At 34.6% G+C, this 27760-nt stretch overlaps 1 protein-coding gene across 1 annotated transcript in view; it reads right to left on the bottom strand.

The window, feature by feature from the left end:
• SPATA17 (spermatogenesis associated 17) overlaps positions 1-27760 on the bottom strand; it is an 88153-nt gene that overhangs the window by 25890 nt on the left and 34503 nt on the right. Inside the window, exons 6-8 of the mRNA XM_015622284.2 lie at positions 27232-27355; positions 9940-10140; positions 4619-4770 (exon numbers count right to left, since the gene is read on the bottom strand). Of these exons, the coding sequence (XP_015477770.1) occupies positions 4619-4770; positions 9940-10140; positions 27232-27355 (477 nt within the window). The remainder of the gene's footprint in view (positions 1-4618; positions 4771-9939; positions 10141-27231; positions 27356-27760) is intronic.

Raw genomic sequence — 27760 nt, forward strand, 5'->3', positions numbered from 1 at the left:
CTGCTTACGTGGTTTTTTAAACTTCCATATTTTTATATGCTGTACATTCTTGTAATTTAGTAGAAAAGATTCCAGCAAAATATTAACCCTATGATATTGTTAAATTTTTATCTAAAGGGGTTTTTTACAATAGTAATTCAATTCCTTGTTGTCTTGATTTAATTCAAATAAGACTATTTTATCTCACTTTAAAGAACTCCATGACCAATTAGCTCCAAACAAGCCATGCTTCTCTATCAGGAATCTGAATATTTTATGTTCTTTTTTTTGCATTCATAAAACATTACATCAGTTTTAAGCTTTCAAATTTGGATTATACCTGAAGTAATTTTTTTATCAAATTAAATAGTGTCTATCTTTTCACTTGGGAAACAAAGAAGGAAGCATAATGGTTTTCCATAGCAAAACAAGCGCAGCAGGGCAGACATTATTTAGTTTATAATGTGTGTATATTAAAATCAAAGTGTTAGACAAAAGAATAAAGATTATATATTTTATTTAACATATCAAGTGCACTGTTTTTGGCATGAGAAACCTACTTGGGTGCATCAGTACAAATACTGTTTCTGGTAATATACTAAATACATGGTTTATTGGAAAAGTATCAATCATTTTGATTGTAACATCACTAAATCTAAAAATCCTCTGGCCATTTTTATTTAACTCCTCTCTGCAAAAATGTAAAGTGGCAAATAAAAGCACAGCCTAGTTCTTGTAGGAAGTAAAAGAGATCCCTTCTACAGCAAATTCCAGAATTTCTTAATTATACACAGACTTATTATCTGTATCCCCAGTGCTATAAAGTACCAGAACTTCATTAGAAAAATTAAGATGGAAAAATGAAGGCGCTACTTTGTAAATTTCCAGTGGAAATTAGCTGGAAGAAGCAGAGGAATACTGGATCAAAAGAGGGTAATCATGCTTAACTGTGCCCTAGAGCACCCGCATGTATAATACGATTTGCACAGTAACTACCTCTCCTATTACTGCTTGTTTGGAGTATTCTGTGTTAATGGGGTTAGCTAATTTAGTATTTTAACTTAAAAAGACTCTGCTGATTAATAAATGTTGCACACTGTGCTAGTAATTAAAATAAATGGAAGAGTTACAAATAGAAGTTGAATTGTTAAGAAAACATTATCTGAAAATATATGATAATCCCTGTTTATCATAATACAATAACAGTCCAGAAAATATGCAAATTGCTGAAGTTGCAAAGCATATAAGAAACTAAGTACAATTTGAAAAAAGTTTTCAGATATGTTGTGTTTGTTTGACATAAAATGTACTAGCCATTTTCTCTGCAGCTAAGTCAGTAAAATATTTTATAACTCTAGAAATTAAAGATTTTTTTTAAATTCTAAAACTTAAAGTGACTTGCATTTTAAGTTTTCTTACCATTAATACTAGGCAGCACAGCAGCACCTGAGCTGCTGTAATGAAAAGCACCATCTTGCTGAAAATAAGCCCATGAGGAACTGGGCGCTGCTGTATTCACACGGCACAGGAGAGACAGGATGTGCTAACATTGCTGCACATGAGTGAACCAGTGTGGCCAAGACCAGGCTGTGCATCTCCAGCACAGCACTGGGCACAGACAGAGCCAGAAGCTGAGATGATGTTTCTGATGTCACACCAGAAGACTACAAAAAATTAGGAAACCTAAGCCTTACACAATTGCTATCACCACACTGCATCCCCTTCTGATGTTTGTTGACTTCATAAAGATGTTTATTAATATACTTTGAAGTATGAGGCATGTTATATGAGACAGATTTCATCAAAGTTAATGAAAATAATTTACATTTTTGTCCTCTAGAAAATTAGGCCAGCATGCGGCTGCACCAAGTGAGGAAAGAACTTCTTATGCTTTGTCTAAATCCGCTGGACCCAGCAGTTGGTGTCTCAAACTAGACACTATATTAAGTGGCCATCCCAAAGGAATGCAATTGTCATTCCTATCCATGTGGAGGGGGAAATCACTTCATTTGTATGAAAAATAGCACAATAAGGTAGTAACAGCTTCAATTACATGAGAAAAGGGAATCATTCTTATTAGACTGGATTGCCCAGTTGCTTTTCCGTTATAGAATAGGAAATTCCAGCAGTTGCTTTAAGCACGCACAGGAATATTCTCTTTTGGTTTCATTTGTACTGCTTCTGCTTGCCTCACTCTCAACAGCTTTTCCAAATTTTTTCTTCATTTTGTCAAAAGCAAGAACTTTCTTGCCATTTCTTTAAGAGCTTGCAGTACTCATCCTATCATCCTGTAAAAACTGCTTTTAAGAACCTTTATAATCAGAGGTGTGTGAGAATTCTGAATGTTGCTAAAAATTTCAGGTATACATGTCAACAATCTTTCTGTCTTAAGAGACCCCACACAGTAGTCATTCTAGAAATATACATATCAAGGATTCAGTCTGTCATTTCATGCAAACACAAGCTTTCTCAAAAAAATACCACATACTTCTGCTGCTTTCTCTACTTATTTTCTAAAACAGAAGAATAATCAGCATAGGAAGCACTACCAGGAAGAAATAAAGTCCCAAAGTACACAATTACATGGCAAGAAACAGAAATTTGTCAATTCATAATAGACACTGCTGAGAAAAAACTACTGTAGAATCTGAGTAACCCTTTGCTGGCTCCTCCCTGGAGACCAACATCCCACACAGCAGCTGCAGCATTGCTAGTGAGCATTAGTCCTGGTGATGACCTGCAGCTCTGTCATCACCTTTTCAAGGTTACAGATGTGACCCTTGCATGGTTGGTTGAATAAGAAGCACAAATGGAATGATCACAGCCTGAAAATGTATAATACACTTTGCATTTAGTGTGCATGAAGCTGAGAATCATTGATTGTTGGGACATTGCTTCTGTGCATTAAGGATGGAATTAAATGCTTCCTTAACCATAAGGTAAATAAAGACCCCACATCAAATAATATGTACCAAAGTTGGAGGCTCCAAATTTAAACTGTACAAGACCAAATCTTCACAATTCCCTCACTGAAGAGTCAGTGAAACATTTATTGCAAGGTCTGACCTTCTGAAAGTGTTGACAGTAATGTCTGGGGTAAACTTCATCAAATAAAGACTGGGCAATATAGTTATGCCTATAAATGAAGAACATCAGCTATCCTCAGTTGGAATGCATCAATCACAACTAATTCAAGGAAGAAAACACTTTAAATGAGAGGTAGTGTATTAATTACTATGTAGTGATAGGGGTTATTTTAAATTTCATCAGCAGAAATTAGATATAAAAATGAAAAGAAAAAAGCACAAATTTAAGCTGAGATGTGAAAATTAAGCTGTTTTCTCCTCCTCACACAAATAAATGAAAGAAAACAGAGAGAAATGGAAAAGGGGAGTATATTTTACTTGTAACTGAACTCCGCTATTATACTGGTATTAAAGGAATAAAAAGTGCTATTGCTCACTAAACAAACAAACAAAAAAACCCCACCAAAAACGTTGTCAAAAAGTGAAAAAGTAGTCCAAATAAAATATTTTGTTTTAATTTCAAAACCATTTTTGAGTAGAATTTTCATTCAAAGATACTATTAATATTAAATTGGGGGAAATGGTCCAACAATAAAAACATAGAAGCTAAACCGTGTAAACACAATTGATTCTGGCAGTCTTAAGTCCCAGTCTTGAAGCTGACACATAGCAATATGGAGCTGATAAAAAAGTGTGAAAGAGATCAAAGATAGCAAAACATCATGTGCCAATGAACACAGGCTGCTCATGAGGAAAAGTGATTCCCTTCTATCCTGAATTCTGGTATTGAAGGGCCAAAGGATTGCCAAGAGCCATGAATTCAAGGGAAAGGTTGGCAAAACATAATTCTTTTTCTATTTAACTACAAAGCCAGAGAAAGGGACTTAGCAGGCTTTTATTATAACTGGACAAAACAGTGTTTAACAGTCCATCATGCTAAAAAAAACAAAAACAAAAACCCAAATGTTTTGGCAATAACCTTAAATCATTTGGGACAGAAGCCTTAATCCTTTGGGATGGATTATGCCTGTATTTGAGATTTTATGGAAACTAACTGGCCTGTCTGACACTATTACAGCTGCTATGGCTTAAGAAATCAAACTGCTTCAAAGATGATTCCAGTTTTTGTATCATGTTCTAACATGCAACATATGCTCCCTCCCCTTCCAAGTGAGCTGTGGTACAGTTGTGGGAGTGAAAACAAGTCTCATTGGCACACAAGACCATTTTTCCTCCCATAACCAGTAAGTTCCCAGAATATAAAGACTGAAACAGTATTTTTTTCCTTGGCAAGATGCATGTGGCAAGACAGAAATTGCATTTATTTTCTTATTTCCCATTAAAGCCGTCTGTTGCATCACATATTATTATTATTGCAAGTACTTTTACAGATTCATAGATATAGATGGCACATGTCACACAATTACAAGATAGGGTCTCTGCCCTGAGCAGTTTATAATCTAAGGACACAGAATTTAGAAGTATATACATAAAATGTTTTCTAGTAAGCTGTCAGGTTTGACATTTCATTTTGTCAGGCATGAAAGGTTTCTGAAAGCAACGGAATAAAGAAAACATTCTCACAACAATATAAGAAAAACCAAAGAACTCACTCATTGTCATGTAAGGGATTTCTCCATTCCTCCCTTTGTGCTGCCTCTTTGGCCTTGGCTGGTGGTGAATACATTGATTCTCTCACTCGCAGGGTTGGTTCCAAAGGCTTGTAGCGCTGCTGCAACACTTCAGCAGGATTGCGGAAAGGCCCCTGAAAGTTGTAGGATAGTATAAGTATTTTATTTTGGGGTTACAATTCTTTCCTTTCTCTCTTTTATTCATGACATATCATTGATGAAACACAACACAGAATGTTTGGGAAGTGTATCAAGACTCTTCCTACAAAATAATTAAAGCACTTTGTTTTGGTAGAGACTTACATAAAGATTGATAACATACTCTAAGGCTTCAAAGAGAGTGAGAAATGTGCACTCCAAATTTATTTAACTACTAATAAAGACTTAGTACTTTAAACAAATATATTGTTAGAACTGATTAGGAAGATATTGTTTTTACTTAGAAAAACATATTGGTGAAATAAAAAGCAAGCATTAACTATATCTAAATTCTGCTTTAGCAGAAAACTTAAGTATTTTATTTTCATAAAAGAAACTTTGAAGAACATGCTCTTTTAACTATAAACCTACCTGTAAGGGAACTAAATGCACAGCCTAAGATACAATTCTTCTAACATAATTCATTACTTCAGTACTATAGGTGTATAGCTCATTTCTGAAAAGTCTAATTTCATATTAACTCTGTAATTCTTAAAAATACGTGTCTCTTTTTCCCAGAGTATAATGTTTAATAACTGATTGTATTGGTATCTACCATTTAACAACATGGACAAATAGCAGCAGGAAGTCCTCTCCCGTGCTGCTGAAGTGACATATCCTATACAACTCATTTCTAGCATTAACCCTTAAGAACTTACCTGGAATATAATTAGTGCCCTGTGCCACTCAGGACAGTTTAATGGCAACCCCAGACCTAAAAGTATTACCAATTAATTTTTATTTTCATCACTGTTGATCTTGCAATGAACTAATGAAACCTTTTGAATCTGTGAACAGACAAAGAATCCTACTCACTGCCTTTATTCTTAAAGATATCCTTCTTTAAATAGGTTATCACTAACAAGTCACAGCTGGAGTTACTGCAAGCACTGAGTGAAGACTGTGGGGCTAATAAAAAGAAATGATTCACGCCTCATTTATGTTCACTTATGTTTTACATTAATAGAAACCAATAATAGGAACCAGTTACCATAAAAGTCATGGACCGTAAATAACACAAATGGCAAATAAGTATCATCTAGTACTTTTCACAGCTGGACAGGAGGATTGCTATATTTGAAAGTAGTTAATGGATTTTTATTGGAACTTTACTTTTTAAAGGTGCAGCACCAAGATTTGGAGATCTTTTAGAAGGTCCCAGTAAGTAAATGAGCATAGTATTTACACTTCTTGCAGATATTTTCTTGCTTCTATTTTATATGTCTGGGTAAAAAAAATTTCATTTAAAAAGAACACAAAAGTCTTAAAAAAACAGAATGAAAAGTGAGAGGATAATCAATATCAGAATAGGCCACTAAAACTAGTCAACAATGTTCTAGTGATACATAACCTGATAATCAAGTTATAAAAAAGTTCAAAATTCATTATAAAAAATTAATCTTCTGTTACAAGATGTTTGCATTAAGTGGATATATGGCAGAAGGAAGAAAGAAAAGTACTATTACCAAATAATACCAAGATGAGTATATTTGCTCCTAAAAGAAGGCTTTCAGAATATTGTATTATTTCTTCACTGAAAAATATTGGCTCATATTCCTCGAGGATAAGTGCCAAATAAGATAGCCAAGCAAGAGGTTTTCTTCACCTTTAATTTCTACAGCCTAACTAGAAGTTAGATCCATACAAAAGCCCCCAGTCTATAGTTCAAATAAAATTACAACTTCTAATAGGAGAGGGGAAAATGATGTAACTAAGCAAAGGTCCCTCAAAACAAATCTGTGTCATCACTAATGAAAGCAGGGTGTAAATAATAATACATAATAAATAAAAATAATTCTAAACATTCCCTGAAGATTTTTCCATTCCTCTGAATAATGTATTTGAAGAAATGTACTTAGTAATAAGGACCTCAGGAATGTATCTTAAATTAAGACCTCTAAAAAATACATGTGTCTATTTGCATTTTACAAGACTAAGACTTTTGGAAACTGGGAGAAAGTTGCTTAGAAAAGTTTTCAAATAGACAATTCTTGGAAGAATTTCAGGGATCCTGCTTCAAAGAGAAATCTTTCTGCGGAGGTCAAGGTAGGAAAGGAGGGGAAGGAGTCAACCAACAATTTTTACCCTGAAGGAAACTCATACAGCTCTAAGCTCTATGTTTGGAATTTGTACTGAGTAGCATAACTCCTGATACCAACTGATTTGCCAAATAAAGGTTAGCAGAAGAGAATTCTTACTATTTTATCATACCATCAGAAAGTCATGATAAAAAGTATGATCCACATGAAATTATGCATTCCTCACTGTCTCCATTCCACAACAGATAACAGCATGCAAAAAAAATCTAAATGTTAATGTGCATTCTGTTACTAATGTCTTTTAATGAATAGATGACTGATTTTTGCATTATCTGTGTTTCTATCAAACTATAATTCTAGTTAACTCAGTAAAAATGATAGATCTAATTAATGTAGAAGCATCACTAAAACGTTTCTTTTAAATATTCTACCTTACACACACAGAGCTTACCTACTAAACACTAAAAACCCCTATCCCTATGAGAAAACTGAAAGTTGTTTTTTTTTCTTTTAAACATATATTATTGACATCCTCATATAAAATATCCAAACCTATGGGCAATAAAAATTTTAGATACCTGAAAGAAAGTAACAAGTGGCTCACAGTGAGCCAGACAGATATTAGAAAAAGAAGCTTGGTGATAAAAAGTGTCACCACAAAGAACTAGGACACAAGTATATCTAGTAATTAAATTTCTTATTGTCACACCAGACAACTTTCAGGAGGATGTGTTCTGGTGGGTTTTCATTTCCAGCTGTTTCATCAGCTCAAACCAGTGTCCTTTTCTTAGACATACAACCCTAAATTGTCAAAGTGTTGTGCAGGGATTTAGCCGTGTGACTCCCATTAACATCAATAAGAGTCGGGCAGCTAAATCCACGCGCTGTGCTTTGAAAATTTACCCCACAGTGTACATCCCAGGGTGCTGAAAGGATTAAAGTATTATATAGTAAATTCCCTCTTTGAGGTGCAGAAAATAAACAGAACTCTTCTGGTTTGTTCTAAAAGGCTATCTGTGCATGACTGCTGTGCGTGCATCTGAACATAGAAAGGTCTATAAAATATTCCAAATCCAAGCAGAAGCTTGTAAGGTACTTTGTATACAGTAAAGCAGTTTTGAAAGAGCAGCTTAACAATGGAAGAACTGTGACTTCCCTATTTATTTAAAAGCCTGATTCCTGTACCATGTCCACAAGGCAAAATCTTTCCTCTTTCCTGAGAGACAATGCAACCAGTCACATCCTGCTCAAGGACTGTCATAGCTCTCTTGGTCCCAGATGGTAAAGCTATAATGTCATGTTTATGTCAGCTCTAAACTCCCTGATAACCCAAACTGCTTGTTGGCTCACAATTTGTCTCAATTCTACTGTGAGTCAATGAGGTCATTCTATGAAGAAGTTCGAGCAGTCAAGGTAGGGAAGGAGGGACAAAGGTAGCCCTGAAGTTGATTCTTACTGTTATAAGCAGAGGGCTCACCTCTACTTCTCAGAGGTATTCTCACAGGCCTGCACCTTCTTAGAATCATAGAATCATAAAGGTTGGAAAAGACCTCAAGGATCATTGAGTCCAATCTTTGACCAAACACCTTGTCAAACTAAACCATAGCACTAAGTGCCATGTACACCCATTTCTTGAACATTTCTAGGGATGGTGACTCCACCAGCTCCCTGGTCATCCTGTACTAATGCCTGACCACCCTTTCAGTGAAAAAAAATTTCCCTCATGTCCAGCCTGAACCTTCCCTGGTACAGTTTGATGTTATGTCCTCTTGTTTTGTGACTGGCTCCCTGGGAAAAGAGACCAACCCTCACGTGGCTTACAGCCTCCTTTCAAAGAGTTGTAGAGAGCAATATTGATTCAGAGGAGCAAAACACCATTAAAGATATACACACATTGCTTATTTCTCAAGTTGTTACATTCCTGAAGATAAGGTAATAGCTTCACTGAAAGTTGCTAAGAAGAACTCATTCAAAAGTATTTTCTTTCTAAGCAAGATACAGATAAGGAAATTTAAATATAGAATGGAGTACAAAAAGAGAAAATGTCAGAGATTCTGAAGATGTTGTGTCACTCAAAGTGAAATCAGCACGGAAAGTGTTTGTGTGAGCTAAGTAGAAGATTCAGTAGATTGGGAAAATTGACAAATTTTTCAGAACAGAGGGAAAGACAGAGTATTTCTATCCCAAAAGTAATTGCATCAGGCACCTACTGGCAAAAGCTACATGTCATCATACTGTCATCAAGTGTGGAACACGAAAGTCTCAAAAGTTTTTCTGCTGTATATATTGGTCATGTTCCCAGCAGCTTTTGATAATAAGGTGGCAAAAGCTGTTTAGCCATCTTGTGAGACATTCACTTTGGTGCATTATCTCAGAGATGTCCATTACTTTACAGAAAAGAAAAAAATTCACCTGCAAGATAAGGTGACACCAACTGAAGTTAAAATCGTGACCATGACAGTTAAGATTGGAAGCTGGGAAACTTGTCTGTGATGGAGCACAACATGTAGAAATCTTTGTAATTAGAGATGACACACACTTAGTGGACACAAGAGAGCAGCAACTATTCTGAACTGAGAGGGTGTCTCAGTCTTCATATGGAAAATAATTGCAAACTGAGGAAAAAGTTATCACAAGTGCTTAGTTTTTCCTATCAATTTCATTTCTCTTTTCCTTTCATTTTTCCTATCCTTTCATTTCTCTTTTTTGTTTTTTTCATTATTTAAGATTGGAAATTAAGAATTCTAGCTCTAATGAATCCTAATATTGATAATTATATCAGGTCATACCTTTGAAATATCATAAATTACACTTTTCTTCCCAAAGGACAAAAACAACATATCAAGAATCATATTTGCCTATTCCTACATAACACCTAGATTTCTTTTTCTTTAAGTCAAATCTGGATCAAAGACTTTATATCTTCAATGGAAGCACTAGGTTTATATTTTTAAAAAAATCACAAAAGGGATTTTCAGACCTAGTGATCCATCTCAAGATATTCTGTGATAATCTATGATAAAAGATGTGAGCAAAAGCTGCCTCAGAGTCACTGGAAAATATTACCTGAGGTTTTTGTCTGTCAGCAGGTAGCAGAGGCAGTGCTGTGACAAAAGCTGGAGGCTTTTTACATGTTGGCCAGTCATAGAGCTCAGCAAAGGGACTCTTCACTTGCTGCTTTCTGTGGGTCAGTGGCTTTGACTTCCGTAGCAGCAGTTCTATTGGATCTGGGGATTTTTTGAATGGCGAATTGTAGATGCCTGGAATCTGAGCAGAAAATGGGATTATCTTTGACTTCAACTCATTTAAATTTCTACATACACTAGGAACAAAAACAGACAGTGGCACCTGCTGCACTTTCAAAAGTAAAACAGTCCTTGGTTAGGGAGAAATAGAAGAGAATTTATGGAATACCAAAACCAAATTGTTTTTTTCCCAACAAAATGTCCACAATAAATTCCTGAATAACTATTACAATGTGTTTAGTCTTAATAGCATAAAACATGTGAAAAACAAATATTTTGCACAATGATTTCTAAATTATTACTAAAATAGAAAGGTTAATTCATCACTGAATTTGATTTTTTTTTTTTGCATCACTTATTGTATTACTAGTGTGGTATAATATAACAATTGCTAATATAAAACACACATTTCAAACTCTGTTTTAGTAATCTACATCATTAACAATCTGTGAATATCTGGCAAGTCAAAATTATGTGACAGACTGTTTCCAAATCATACCTATATATGTAGGGATTTTATCAGTTGTATATAAACAATTCCCAAATAGACATATGTGAGTTTACTAAATTAATTATGAAGTGTTAAATATGAGAAATCCTTTTCCATATTGCACAAAGCCAGTAAATTTCCTATAAAATAGATAACATATGACTGAAATACACATAAAATAATTCAGATACTTAGCTGCTTTAAAGATAATTATATTTTCTACAAAGATATACTAAAACTTTTAAAGGAGACTTGCTCAGTTAAAATATATTGTCTTTTGCTTTTATCATAATTCTAATTACTAATAAACCTTGAATAAAAGTAGTAGGAAAAGAAATTGGTTTCAAGATGTGGGGAAAGTTGAGGAAAAGAGTAAATGTTTAAAATCTTGTATTGTTCCATGAGGACCCATGAGAAAACTGTGTAAGGCATCAGACTCCTCATAAAGTATTAAACTCTTGGGGCTGAGAGGAGAGAAATCTACCCAATGAGATCTAATGCATTTTTTATTAACATATCCTACTGGGAAATTCCAGTTTCTTGCATCAAAACAATTAAATAAGGCACATATAAAACATAGTGTCTAATAGACAAAAGTATTCAGAGATGCTAGCTTATTCAAAATAATGTTGGGCTACTCAAAATTTTAAAGGGTGCATTCTTCATCTCTAAGTTATATGGGTCTAAAGACAATTTATTTTGGTCCTCTGTTATTTGTTCCCCTCTTAGAGAAAACCCTACAAGCTATTTCACTAATGGGCAAAATGTACAGTGGGGAAGAGGAGATGAATACAGGTAAGTGGTAGAAACATATGTATGCCAAACAACCACTGGTTGTTCCTTCAGCTCTTCAGGATGCCAAATTAGAATGGCAGGGATCCATGCTTCAAACAGCAGGCAAGCAGAATCACTGGAGTGAATGTGAAATTTCAGGTCCATCTCTATGATATGTAAAGTCCAGCTGCAACTTAATCTTTTGTTCTGCAAGTCTGGCTCTTATGTAAATATCTCATAAAGTTACAGATTCTCCTCATGCTGTTATTATTTTCATAGTACTTAATCATTGTTATATTGCAGTTTTCTTATGAGCCCAGTAGAGTTTTGCCTGTGAACACTTGGTGATCTGCAAGTGCTACATAAAGATAAGTTTCATGTGTTGTCTTGGAATTTATTGCAGTCTCCCACAATTACTGATTGCAGTTACACCATAAACATTTTGCACAAGTTCTTTCAAATATAAAATGCCACAGTCAACACAAATTCCATACAAATGGAATACATGAGATTCACACAAATTAGATCCCTTTCTGGAGATACACAAACCATCTCTATCCAATGGTCATTATATCTCTTCACTCATTAGTCCTACCACAGCCTTTGGATTTGCCTACATTATGACCAATTAATTTTTTGTCTTCACTAACAACTAATGTTGATAACAGTAAATAGAAAAGTAATAGCCTGCAGCTACTTTTTTTTACATACTGCACTGAACTGCTCATTATGTTGTTGCTTCATTTTTCCACCCCTTCCTACACCATCCATACTCAGCTGTGGAGATTGTGTTATAGCCATGCCACGAGCGTGCACAAGTTCCCAGCTACAGGGGAGAGATACTGCTCTCATGGCAGGTCTGTGAAATGTATATTTTATAGAAAGTGACAATGGCACTGAAAATTTAAATATTATCCAGAAGAGGAACATCACCATGCTCATCACTGAGAATCAGGGAGATCTGAACGAAAACACTAAAGCATAATAACAACTCTCTAAAGTTGGCAGGCATGGATTTGTTGATCAGTAGCAAATCCTGATAAGGCCTGTGTTTTCTCAAAATTTACACCTTTTCTTAAGCCTTTTCTTAAAAAAAAATTAAAATTTAAAAAATGTGAAGAGCAATTTGAGGGGGAAATATTTTAATTTTTTTTTAACTGAAGAAAATGAAGTATTAGATCATTTCAATCTACATAACACAGGTTTGGGGTTTGGGTTCTGTTGCTCCAAAGTGTAAAAATACAATATCTGAAATAATTTAAATGTTCTTCCTCTGAAAAATTAAATGCAAGGATAAATTTAAATCTATGTTCTGTCTAGGCACTTCCTTTAGTCACCCTGAGAGACAGTGTGCCTCCATGAGTAAAATGGCTTTCTGAAGCTACATTTTGCAATCTCTGTTAAAATACTGTGTATATTGTATTTTGTGCTTCTTTGATTAAATGTTTGGCAGTAATAAAAAACTATAGTTCATAAAGGGTTCAAGCAATGTGAAATGCTACAGAATATCTCCAGGAGCACTAATAAAATTGGCTTTTAGCACTTTTAATGAAACTAAAATTAGCCATAATGAATGTGGAATACATTGATTAAGTATCTTTGGAATTATTATTGCTGAAAAGGTGTCTTAACAAAGAGTCATCTTTAGTTGCACTTTTTTTACATACTCTCTAGTTAAATGCACACAGATATTATATCAACTATGAAAACAGATTAGTAATTTGGAGAGGCCAGCTGGATACTTCAGAAGTTTTTGCTTCTTGTACAGATGAAACTCTTTGTAAGATCTGGGTCAAAATTGATTACAAAGTGCATGTTTAAATAATGACTTTTCAAGCAATCCTTGTTAATTACTTTACATTTTAATTATATATGTTCAAGTATTCAACAAGACACATAACAGAGCAATCAACAGAGTTAGTATCTAGACAGACAAAATTAATACTAATTTACTCTAAATTCCCCAAGGTTTGTGGAAAGGTTAGGCCTAGATTTAAAATTGGTAAAGTTTCATAGGAAAGACAAGGGGATGAGTTTGAGTCTACCTTCTAGTTAGATGAAATCGCTTCCATTCTTTTTTAATAATATCTCTTCAAGTTTTAGTCTTGTTTTTGGAATTTGTTGCACTGTGCAATGTGGTAATGAATACCCTACTCACTCCTTCCTTTGCAGGGAGCTGGCAGAAATCTAAGAATTTGGGGGATCAAAGCCTTTGGTACTTAATACATTTGCATGTCTTCTTGAGACAAATACAATGTATTAAAAGTATTACTTCATTTCTTTCCCTACTTTAATAAAATATTCTCTCGACTACAAAACCATTGTACTTAATACTGCTTTTTCAATGGTAGAAAAGTATGTGTCTTGGATATTACTCCATACTATGATAACAATATTTTCCCCACATTTAATCCATAAAAAAATAAGTAATGCTCCAAAACATTACCATAGATTACAAAAATGTACCTCTGGTCTGCCAGGAAGACGACACATTTTTCTGTACCCATGATTTCAACACTAAGAAGGGATTCTGTCAAAGCCAGCTTTCAGGACTTCATTTCCAGGAACAATTTTCCAAAGTGGCAAACACTATGGGGAATTCTGTGCTAACTGTTAAAAAACTTACAACTGAGTTATTTGCAATACTGTCATGCTAACTTTCACCTCAATGAGACCAAAGAAATCTCGGGAGGGGACTCTGCTAATAGCTTCCTACTGACCTCCTTACATCAGGCCCTTCTGGTGAACAGTGGCCCAGTGGTGAATATGGCAAATGAGGTGTGAAAGCAGAGATTTATTTTTTTTTAAGACTATGGTTCTGAGTCGTCAGGAAAAAGAAAAAAAAAAAAAAGAAAAAAAAAAAGAGTGAGGGAGAGAAATGAGTTGTACAATAGATATATTTTTCCCCTAGAATTCTCTGCCTCAGACCTTCCATCATGGAAACCCAAGCATGACCTGGAATATTAATTGTGTCAGGTCAGGCATACTGGCAAATGTACCATTTGTTACCCAGTCATCCTTAACAATACATTAATATTTTGAATCATTTTGCATTTCTAACACTCTATCATTTTGTTTCCTCCCAATCATTTGCTTATCTTTATAATTAATGGTCAAATATAAAGGAAGAAAAAATCATAAGGAAACAAATATTAATTTAATAAACATTAGCAAGGAAAAGGTTTGGGGATTTTATAGTCTGAATTGCTTCCACCACAAATGCTGTATTTACTCAGTGCTAAAGAATATCCATTTTTGCCTCCCCCAAAGAAGACAAAATTTTTATTTTGTGATAAAAGATATTTTTATCATATAATAAAAGAATTTTATCATTTCAATACAGAGAGAAAGAGTTAATTTTCTTTCTGTCTAAATTAATTAATTAATTATTTTCAAGAATAAAAGAAGAAAATTATTAAGGAGTTGCCTTTAAAGCTAAACTATGAAGAAAGGCAGCAGCAAAAGAAATAGAAAGAAGGAAGAAAGAAGAGAAAAAGGTGCAGGTAGAAAGGGAAAGACAAGGTTATGTTGACTATGCTGGACAGTTCCTCAGAAAAGATAGGTGACCCCAAGTGGTATAATAAATCCTGAACAGTTTAGATTCTGCAATATTTATTAATTAATTAATTAATTATTGGTCTTCTTTCCTACTTCTTTCAAAATCTATGTAAAAAAAGACCTTTTAAAGTCCATGTAAAAAATTTCAAATCAAATGTGTTCTAAGATACAGCATAGGTATTGTGCTGCAAATAATAACACACATGCAAAATTAAAAATTGACAAAGTTGAGCTGAAGATAAATTGAAAGCATTAAATCAATAGAAAGTGTATTCAGACATATTTACATATTTTTACTGTAAGTTTAATAAGCAATAATAAAGATATGTTCTATATTAATTATTATTTCATATCAACTGTGAAAGACTGAAATAATCAACATATATCATGAATATAAATGTTTCATTTAACAGTCATTTAATCTTGAAAAAAACAGCTTTGAGAGAGGAAGCTTGTGCAAATGGTTGTCACAGTAAGAACCTAAATAAAGTGCTACTTTCTCACTCTGGTCTTTCAATGAGGAGTTAAATGAGAAAGAAAAGACTTCAACAAAATAGGGACTTAATTTCAAAAATACTTTCTTGCTTCATTGTAATTTGTAAAAAAACCTAAGCAAGCTGTGAGGAGAGGTAAGAGATCTTTAAAAGCCATAAAAGTAAAAGCATGAAGGAGAGCTATGAATGAAATATTTGCTAGAGATGGGATTGCTGAATCAACACTGACCAGTGCACTTCATCATAATTATCAGGACATACCACTGCCAGGGGATTTATAAAAATCCCACTCAGCAAATAATTGCCCTGCTGTTAGGAGATAGTCGGAGTGTTAACACACTGTCACAGTCCAACGTTTAGTAAGATATTCAACATTCAATTACTCTTGCTGAGAACTAAAAGGAAACATGATCATTTCTCAGCTACTGCAGTTATGCTTCCACATGAATTCCAGTGAACAATCCTGTTAATCCCCAGATATAGTTGCTCTAGGAGGGAAAAGAAATACCTTAAAACATTAATGATTCACAAAGAAGTAAGTGTTTATATAATGCTGCAAACATGTCTGCAAAAGAAAAGGAATATTGAACTTCCAAATAGCTAGCTTTTTACAGACTTTCAGTATATTTCATATTTAGTGAAAATAAAAGGACAAGATTTAATATGAGATTTATTTTAGAAAGAGTATCTATGAAAAATATGTAAATACTGTTCTAGCAACAAGTATAAGACTATGTCCATGAACTCAAATTCCAAACATCAAAACATTTAAGCTACAATAGAATCTATTGTACTAGCAACAACAACCTGCAATTTTTTAACTAATGTGAACAGAGTTTTGTATTAACAATTAAGAAATACATTGCAAAGTTTATGCAGATGTTGGAAAAGTACCATAGTATGGTTTAGCATTCTGGTTTTGAGATAAAACTTCTTTACCATGCCTGACAGTAGGAAAAATTTCACCCACCTTTATAAACATAGTTTCAGCACTCACTGAGCTAATGCTACTCCTCAGGCCTGATCCTCTAATCCCTGAAAAGTATACTCTCAGGAATTTCATCTAAATAAGAACCGGAGGACCTAGCCTGTTGTTGCACCTAAGGTATTTTACCTTTCTTTGAGATACTGCTTTTATGGGGAGACTGAAGAATTCATAAATGAGTGATGAGTAGCGTATTTTCTTTCAAGTGGGATTAATTACCTGTCTTCTGTTTAATATATATTCTGTTTAAACAGAGTAATAGAAACATTAATTATTGTTATTGTGCCTTCAGACTGTAAAGCTTGGCTCAGTCCTTTTCATCTGTGAAATGTTTGCTTGATATCGAAATAATAGTGCAATCACTGTTTAAATGCACTTGTATAGGTAAACCAAGAAGCAATTTTATGGACTATACAATGAGGTGTTAAGGAAATATTCAAATCCAGTATCCTGGCCACAGACTATAAAACCAACCTCTAAACATACAAGGCACTAAGTTCAATTGCAGGAAACAACACTGTAATTGTGTCTCCAAACAGGTACCATCTGCTTGGGCATTTAGGCACCAAGACAAAAGAGAAACATAATCTTCATTTACTGCATGAAACATTGAGGCACAATATCCAAAACACAGTGGACCAGAAGATGCAGAGGCATCCCAAAAATGCATCCACCTTTCATTGATAGTCTTTCTGAACGAGGTTTACTCTGTCAAATCTAATTCTAATCCAGGCTCTTGATGACTTGACTAGATCAGAGATAATAACTAGAATGAGTGAATGATGGCATGAGAAACAATATTCTTATGATGAAGATGCAACACAGGCACAGCACATTGAAAGTTCTCTTACTGTCTTCTCACTCGACTTCTAATTTCAACACAAGCAGAAAAATACAATTTAATTGCTGAATAGCTTTATTTTAAAAGCTGGAACAGGAAATTACATTACTGTTACCATTTTCTCTTTAAGAAGTGCTAGGCTGAATATGGGATATCATACAAATTATAAGAATCTCTGAAAAGAAACCTGTTATATAACCACCTTGAGTAAGTGAGAATTAAAGACCTTAGTCTGAAAAATAATCTCTGAAGGTGAACATATTCTGTGGCTCAATAACTGCCTACAAGCACAACATTTTCTTCCTTTACAGAGATATTTTGAGACTAAAATTATCTTGTGAGAAGTTTTCAGAGCCTTAAAACACATACCCACATATGTGATATTACTTCCATATTTAAAATTAAAATTCCATCCATTTTCATTTTCCTAATGGAAAAGAATAGCTTTGTACAAAAAAATCTACTTGAGATTCATTCTTTTTCTAACTGGATTAAGAAAAATCCTTACAATTATAGCACTTAGAATCTTTGAATTTGTAACACCAGAAGTTACCTGCAACAACAGATCAGAAGAGAGGAGAAGCTCTTTGTAACAGATACAGATAGAAATCATATGGAGATTTCCTTTGTCAAGGATATAATTGCTAAATAGAGAATTGTTTTACTCCTCAAAAATGCAAAACAATGTAATATTTCATTGCTTTTCCTTGTGCCTTATGTCTGTTACATTGTGCTTACATGTGAGTATTCCCCCACAGACATATATGCTGACAGATTTATTAAACAATTTGCTGTAGTAAACCTATTGGATTAGGCAATGAGTGAAAACTCAGAATGTGGTATAATGTTTAACAAAGCAGTCTGCAATCAGACCAATAAATGAGGGGAAGGTTTAATGAACAGTCATAGTATTGTATAGGGAAAGAATAATAAGGGACCAGAACCGTGTTAGTATGATTAGTTAAAGGTAGTCAAAAATTAGTAGAAAAGAGTGATATAATCAGAAAAAAAAAACCCAAAGATGAAGACTTTACTTACAGATTGTTGAAGTGGAAAAACTGAAAACAAAGCAAATAGATGTAAGGAGATGTACACTGTTCATCTTGTCCCTTGCAGGACAGACACAATTCTCAAATTAACAGTATATACTAGATACTAAACAAAAGCACTGAATATTGAACAAACAGTGTAAGGTAGTGAAAGAACTTTACCATTATGCTATTCTGTTGCCTAAGAGCTAAGAGCTGAAAAACAAAAGAAATGGTGTGTGCATCACTCATCTTGAAGTCTCATTAAAGCAAGGATACCATCAGTGCCATTTCTTAATCAACAGGAAGGTTTGCTGTTGGGACATGCATGGTATTTTATCTTCATGACTTCTCCCATGCCATTCCTAACCTCTCTCTTATGCAATTATCTCTTACTTAGCATGTACTTCTCCTAATATAACAGGAGAAAAAAAATTACCTGAGCAAGACCATAGCTCATCCCAACTTGGTTAAATACCAGATGGACTACTATGCATCAAGCAAATTTATACCAGTAACTATTTCAAGAATATCAGTTGAGTTACACCATTTCTGAATGTGGTTTTGTGAACTGTTTAGCTGATATTGTGCTGCATTGTGATTTCCTTGCAGCATAGATTCTTTTTTAAACATTTTTACCATATCATACACACAGCCAGCATTCAATATAAAACTCATTCTTACCAGTTTTCTGACCCTGCAGCAATCCAACCCTTTTGCCACCCCAATTGACAGTAATACACAAAATGTGGTCATGTTTTTCAAAGATCTCAGCATGCACACTTTTTGATAGATCACACAGCTTGTCCTTTAAACTCTGCCATTAATCCTACCCACAGGAATGGAGCACAAAGTTTGTTGTCTAAAAAAAATCCACACAAATAGGGATTATGCAATTTGATGCTGAAAAAGACACTCTAAGTGCAGGGATCTGGTGGATTTTTAAATGACTAAGGCCAAAATGTTCAATGCTATAATACAGGGTAGATGCAGAGATGTCACTATGTTATAATATCAAGCTTTGTATGATATGGCTAGTAACAAGCTATTTAGAAGAAGCTCTGAGAAATATTGCCATGTCTACAGGGACATATCTTTAAAAACTAAGCTTGCATAGGATCAATTAGAAAACAGCACCCAAACTTTACATTTTATTTTTGTTAAGCTCTTTCTAATGAGAGACAATTTTTTTGTGTAAATTCTCATTTCTTTGAACAGTTAACCAATTATCAAAAAATCTAAAATGAATGATTTTATAGCAGGCAGCCTTTAGGAAAAATAGTTCACAATATTGTCACAGATAATGCTTAAAAGTTGGTTCACTGATTTCAAGGAATAGGAAGTGAGCATCTTGTTTTCTGGGAAGGGGGACAAGAGGAGAAATTATTGATTTCTCTTGGAAATATTTTCACTTACCAGATGTGCTAGGCTGAGACTTAAGAGAAGACTGAATGGGATGGAAGTACTGTTCACTGACACCAGTGAACTGAAATAGTTCACATCCATGCATTTTTGCATAGGAACAAGGTTATGGTGTCAGGAGATAGCACTTCCTTCATCCTCTAACCATAGTTACCCATTTCTGGTCATGAAGATCATGCTTACAATCTTAGTTTTGGCTTTGACTGTACTTTTCCACTCTAAGGAGCTAACCACTGTTTCCTAGAGAACAAAAATGTCTGATTGAAAAAAATATATGAGCAAAACTGGGAAATCTACGGAAACTGTAAAGTTTGTCACTAAATTATTTTGGCAGTATGTGGACCAGATAGATTCTGGAGGTATATTTTGGTTTTCAGCTATTTCCCTCTTTTTTACATCACCATGATACTGTGTTGAGTAGCAGAATGTGTCCTCAAGATGAGTTAGCCCAAAAGGCAAGAGCTGGACTCAGATTCCAAGAGAACTAGAGATTTTTGATTGTGTGTACAAATCACTTAAAGGTCATTTCTGAAATTTAGAACTGGCATTCAGGCACAAAGTCTTTCAGGATCACAAACAGCTCAGCTACTGGCTTCTTTCAGTTTACCTTATGTTGTCCTTTCTGGCAGAAGCATTAAGCAACATGAACTGAGATCCCTTTCAAGTGAACTGAGATGGTGTGGGCAGCGCCCCATGAAGCACAAGACTGGAATGATTTTCCTAGAGTGAATACCTGTAAATAGACTGATACATCTGGTTCCCAAAGGGAAGTGAATACACAAGGAAAGCTTGCTGATCAAACATTCCTGTCACAAGTACTGTCAGAAGGATGTAATGTAAATTTTGAACCCTTTGGAAATAATATTTTATAAATACAGAATGCTGCAGCATGAAGTGCTTCACATACAAGTGCAATTTAAATATAGCTGCTAGCCCCTGCCTGAGAACTAAGAAAGCTCACAGTCCTCTTTAATTTAAATAGGATTTTTCACGGTACAAGCTTTAGAAAGTACTCAGAAACATCTGACTACTTGGCAGAGAAAAGATGAGTAGATATAAAACACCCATGGATAGGTGGGGATGTTCACTGATTGGGGCACCTAAAATAAAAAAAAATTGACTATTTTAGTTCATCTTCAGGAAGTATTAGTACTTATAATGAATGATAATTTCATCCCCTGAATGTTTTAGAGACAGGATAATAAAATTACAACAGTAAAGAGGGAGGAAATAAAATGTAAAAGGTAAGAGCTAATTCATTCTTCATGCTAGCTCAGTCCTTGGCCTTTTCTGAACAGACACTGCCAATAGTAACAAATTATGTATAATCATTTTGTGATGTGGACTGTTCACTCGGGACTAAGCTCAAATGACCAAACTTGCAGCCTTGTCTCTTAAACTGTGGATCTGAAGATCAAAGGCTAAGGCTTTATCCACTGAGTCCTCACCTTTATAAGAATAAAACTGCCAGCTGTCCAGAGACAGAGTGGATGTCAAACAGTGTCATTTTAGACCAATTGTTTTTCAAGTTCTTACAGGACAGCACATTAGGTTAGAAGCATATTAATCAGTTGTGTCTCCTGAATATTCATCAACCTGCTCCAGGAAGGATTTTGTGGCCTTTTTTCTTTCTCACTTAGAACATTAGACATTTAGACCTGAATAAGTGCAGTAACTTCAACAGAATTAACTCCTGAATTCCAGTAAAGTGAAAAAGGGACAAAGGCAGTCAGTGTAATGTTTATGAATTGCCATCTCTGTTGACAGGAAAAAATCAATACAATAATACTTCAGCATTGAATACCATTTGAATTTAAAATATTTTACTCTAGGAACTGACAAATGCTAAATAAATATAGAAAAATGATAAATAAACATGGAAACAATTCATAGAAGTGACATTTTGAGATCTACAATAAATACAGCAAATCAAAATGAAACTGTTCTTCGAAACAAAACATTTTTTATTTCCTTTGTATTCAAAAGCCCTAATACTGGATCCAGAGAAGTTTGCTAAATGGTTCCATTAACCCACAATGGAATTGTTTATGGAGATATACAGAGAAAGTAAAATAGAAAAACTTGATTCTTGTTGCTGACATTAGAACTTTTCACTGTTACTCACTTGAGAGTAACTCACAGCAAACATTTCCTTCCTCCTCATAGAGCATTATTCTTAAGTTGGGGTTTTTGGTTTTTTTTTTAATGTTTTCTATAGTGCTAATCTATTAAAGGGTTACTTTCTCACATGTTTATGTCCCCCTGGAAAAGATCGTCTCAGTCAAGACTAGTTCTATTCAAAATACTTTCTTATTTTATAGCACCAGCTATAACATCCTTACAAGTAATACTTTACAAAGCATTATTTCAAAGGGAATAAATGTAGGCCAATATCGGCCACGTACCTAAGTGCATTAGCCATGACTCAACAGACAGATAGTGTCACAGTGAAGCAGAAACTGAAAACTGAACTACTGTAATCCAGAGAGAGAATGTGTCTTGTTACTAAAAGGAATGTCATAGTTTCTAAAACTTCTGTAATGAAAACAGCCTGTTATTACACATGGACTTTGTTCTTCCCTTGCAGCTCTAAATTACCAGGGTCTTATGAGCAGTATCTGTCCACAAACTGTCCAAGGACATCAGGAAAAACTGTCACCTTGATAAAGAGGGCATAAAAGTGATGGACTTCAGTGTTGCTTGGAGTGGCAGAGGCAATCCCCAGAACCAGGTGAAATTGTGGAGAAAAACTAAGGCACTTCGCAATTACATATTCTCCTGTGAGAGAATATCAGAGACAGCAAAGCTGTGAAATGAACAAGCATAAGAAAAACAACACTGCAAGGAAAATGAGTGAACCTGGTCTTCCAAGGAAGCACAAATTCAGAGCTAGTGTTAGTGCTCTTAACCGAATCTCCCTGTCTAGGTTGTTCCTTCTCTGGCTATCAAGAGAGGCAGGAATTGAAGAAATATGAAGGTAAAAAATAAACATCTAAATATTACAAAAATAGAAAGTTATACAACTAAAAACTACAATTCTTTCAACTAATGTTTGCTGGAAAATGAGAGAGTATTCTTGACAGTAATTGTATTGCCCCATTGCTCCATTTTATTCCTTTACCCTAGGCCATGCTGTTGGCCACTTGTCAAAGATAGGATGCTTGGCAGAGGAGCCTTCAGTCTGACTCAGGTCTCCTAATTAGTCAGGGGCTAACAGAAAGAAGATGCTATACAAAAGTCAAGAGTAGATATACACACATAACAGCATAATTAATTTTTCTAAGGTTTCAATCATTAAAGCATTCAGATAGAACAAAAGCTCCCAGAGAACAGAGGAACAGTTCTAGCTCATCTACTCTCAGCATGATTTATCACAGAGCAGGAGATCCAGGTTTAGAAATGAGGCTGTGACTCAGTCCACCAGCCATAGCAATGATAAGCTTAAGCAATGCATGTATAATGTCCCAAAGTTAGCAAAGCACAAGTATGTCCTGCAGCTGTGTGACAAAACTCTCAAGATTTTGCAGATCCAAAGAAATTTGGCTTCCTGGACTAGATGTACAATTATTTTGTCTGACAAAAAGTAATTATCTGCTTAGAAACAGAAGACATGGAGAAAAGAGATTCAAAATTCTCTTTTACCTCACCCATTATTCTTTGCTATACAGTAAAAAACTATAAAGGGAAAAAATCTGTTCCTCTGCTGATTCTCCAATCCTCTCCTCAGTGACAGGAGAAACTGTAATAGCAGAAGGTCTTTTCAGCTGCAACACTTGGAACACTGTTTCCATAGGGCTCTTCTCCTGAACTCAACAGGTCCTCACTTCTGCTCTCTATCTCAGTTACCACTAGCTTCTGCTCCCCATCCCACTGTGGACTTGCAGGTGCTGATGCACCAGCTCCCCCTCACAAAATCACCTCAGCATTGCTGCTTGCTCTGTCAGCAGATGCTGAAAGTAATACAGGTCTGCATTCTAACTCAGTACTGGATCTCTGGATTTAGACTGACATACTTTGAGTCTCATCACCATTGTAAGACAAAGACCAACTACAAAATTTCTTGAAAGGCTGGAAAAACCAATGACAGGAATCATGCAACCATTTATTTCAACACAAGTGGGCTCCTTGTCCCCATTTCTGCAAAGTGCCATGAATGTATTCAGTGCTTTCCTCTGTCATTGACTTTAAAGGTCATTTGTCAGCACTTGGCAGAGGATGGCCCTCACTACAAATGTTGGCCTTGAAAACATGACAAAGAGCAAAAGTAAGAACCTATTCAATTATAGTGAAGGTTGTTAATACAGAAAGAGGAACTACAGGGATATAGAATAATAATCTGCATAAGTAAACATGTTTATAATGGAAATTATAACCACATTTAATAAGTAGTTCATTTATTAATGACAATTTGGGAAAAAAGGGATTACCATCACTGTAGTGGAAATAGCATACTGTGATTCTGGACTAAGAAGAAAGACTTAATTATTTTAAGTTTCATGTCTCAAGAAATCATAATTCAGTTAATGATAAAACAGATAAAAATGATGAAAACAAATCGTGTTATCAATAGGAAATTGTAAGAAATATTCTTAACAAAGACTTTATAAATATATAATTTTTATTTTGTTCATCATAAAGTCAAAATGCATCAGGCTGATAAGGTAAAAAACACATAAGGAAAGGATTGTGTTATATAAAAATTTTAAAATCTGAAATACAGAGAACTCTATTTTTAAAATTGAGTTTGGTTTGGAAGTCCCAAAGTTGTGACCTTATTGATCTATTTCTTGCTGTATTTTACATTGGAATCGCTTGCACTAAGCAACTAGAAAGTGTTTTTTCTTTATAAAGTAACAGTTTATGAAAGAAATAAATGCTTGAATAGCAAGTTAATTCATGACAAGGACAAAACCCTAAATTAAGCATAGGCATTGCTATTACGTCCATACCAGATACCCCTGTACATTCCTGACAAATTCTTCAGCTTTACTTCTTAAAAGTAAAACAATGTTAGCAATTAGGAATGGGAGCACCTTGTATATAGATAAACATATAGATAAACACAGATATAGATAAAGATACAGACATATTGATATATAAACGCACTTGTGAAATGTTGTTATGGGCTTCAGCTCAGGAGAGAATGAAGATTGTCACACCTTTCTTAGCAAAAATTGAGGAGAAACAACGCCCTAATTATTTTCTGTCAATAAATAAACAGCCTTTTCTCAACCTTTTTGCCTGTATTAAAACAAAAACATTCCAAACTATTGGATATATTTGAAACAATTATTGCATATACAGATTTTTCAATGCTGTCCATATAGCCTTCCTGAACACCTAAAGCCTTGATGCATGAGGTAGCTCCATGACTGAACCTCATTGCATATGAGGAAGGGGAGGAGAACCAAACTTTGACACTTACTGGGCTTTAGGTAATGCATGACTCTACAATAAATCCAGCTCATCAATGTCCTATTTTCATTTGCTATGTGCCCTGCTTACAGATGATATGTTTTCTTAACTCACTCAAAAGTGTTGAGTTTTGCTGCCTGTTTCTACTGAGACATGAATGGTCCTTGCTCATTATTCCAATTAACTGTTCTTTGAAAACAGCAAGATGTAGCTGTAATCAGATCAGAAGACCAAACAAACATTTAGAGAGCAAAATGTCAGGCACAGAGAAATAAACCAGTAAATTCTGCATGGAAATAACTGGCCCTGTATCTTAGCAAGATACCAAGTTAGTTGTGGAATACAGACTTTGCAGTAAGTAGCTAATTTCAAATATATCTCTACTGGTTTTTAAATTGTCTGTAGGTTTTGCATTGATTTACATTTACTTCTGTTTTGAAATACTTCCTGCAAAAGAAGACAGCTCTTGGAGCTCAGTTCTCTGATAAAGAAAAGCTTCTGTAGATTCTGAGCCTCAGTATTCACAAACCATCTCAGCAAGCAAAACCAAGAATTTTTCTTTTTGTTCTGCTAGCTAAAACCACTGCTAGCTAAATTTGAATTCTGTAAAATTAATAACCCAAATTCATCAGAACATAACAGTTACTGCTGCCCTCTACCAGCAGTCCTTCATGGCTGAAATGAGGAACTACTTGACATTCCTTAGAAAGTGTTACAGCTTGCTAAGCCTATGTCATTGGAGGTGAGCTGAGTTTACTAAAATCTTACTAGACCACAAGTCACTCAATGTCTCCAACCTGGTAATTTTTGTATTCCAGGTAAGCATATTAATTTTTATGCATGTGTTTATATTAATTGCATTGTTTAAAACAGGAATTCCCAATTTTCTACAGTTTAAAACAATATAAAATACTGTGCAGATTATTCTCAATATCATAAATCTTCATATGGAAAAATAAATTACAATGATTTTAATCATTATAATAGTCATTAACTACCTTCTTTTCCTAATAGCCACTGAGAAAACTTTTTATGCTCTTTTTTACTTATATTATACTATCCTTAAAAAAAAAAAAATTACATTAACTTAATTTACACATCAAGTTTTCATAACTGATATCCAGTTAATCAAATCACGTTTTTATCTACAGGATATATCACAAATAATTCCCAAACAAAAGGGAAGATTAAACATCTTGCCATAAAGAGTAATGGTATTTTTTCCTGCATTCTTTAGGATTAGCAGTTCTTAAACTCAGATTATAATTAACAATTTACAAAAAGCAAGAATTTAGTTAATACTAATATTTCACATTAATTCCTTATCTGTATGAAGAACAATCAGTCACCAAACACTCATGGTGACAAAATCCTTTTATTTTTTTTATGAAAGTTTACAAGGGGATTAAAAAGGGGATTAAAAAAATGGCAAACCCACAAGCTTTACCAATCATATCAAATTTATGTAAGCTATATCTACTGGCATATTTACCTGTCTGTTTAAAGCACCTTGCATAAGAAAGCTTGGAATAATATACCAGTAATATTGATACAAAACTAATTAATAATAAATATTTAAAATTTATGAGGCATTTTTGAGTGAAAACAATCATGCTAAATAAGCTGTTTCAGGGAGTTCTAAGAAAAGCTTTAGCTGAAAACCTACATTTACAATCTATCCTAAAAACAAGTGGAACACTGAACCAACCCAAGCATTAGCTCAATTAAAAAAGCGGGAAAAAATGAAATCCCTTCTCAGCTTAATAACTTGTTAGTTCTTGACAAGTGCAACAACACAACAATAAGCCAGTCAAAATGAGTTTTTAAAGCGAGGTTATGCCCTTCATGTTGTGTTATCACAGTGCCAGATCAAACTGCTGACTTGGACTCTTTCTGCCAGCAGTGCTGATGCTGCCTCTATGAGCTACTGTCACAGAATAGTCATGGTACCTGCTCTTGCCTATAGAAAAGCACTAAATTGAACTCGAAGTAGTGTCTTTGTGATATCTTTTCAACAAGTCATGTCCCATTCAGCCTGCTAGTTTATCTCTGTCAGGCTAGGGGCCCAAGTGGTTTGCATGAGCTGTCAGGGACAGGTCTACCAACCTGCTCAGTGCTAAGGAGGTAATGCATCTTTCGGGCTTGGTATTTCTTTTCCTTTTCCTTCTTTTCTAGGTCTTTCATTTTCTTTTCATTTTCCTTCATTTCTGCATACTCTTGAAGTTCACTCCTGTAATAAAATAAGTGTGCTGACTATATTACAAGAACAAAAGACATGCTACTCTCCTATTTTACTTTAACCCTTTCATAGCTTCACAGTGTTTTGCTCTTATATATTAGCAGTATACTGACACCACAGGAAAGCAAAATTACTGTTCTGCCAGTTCCACAGCAGTAGGATATTACATGGATATAACTATGAAGAAACAGGATTAAAGTGATCAAAAGTAGGAGCAGAATATAGGTCCACATTGCTTACAGCTTGATAAAATAGTATTCATGTAAGTCATTTTATCTGACTTTAAGTGTCATTTTACTTTGAATTTCTCTAAGTGGAAGCTATTACAGTATAAATAAAGGTTGTTCATTTATGTTTGAGCTAGTGCCTTGCAACACCTCCTGATCTGCAGACAGG

Source organism: Parus major, chromosome 3 (genome assembly GCF_001522545.3).
Source record: "Parus major isolate Abel chromosome 3, Parus_major1.1, whole genome shotgun sequence".
Classification (NCBI taxonomy): domain Eukaryota; kingdom Metazoa; phylum Chordata; class Aves; order Passeriformes; family Paridae; genus Parus; species Parus major.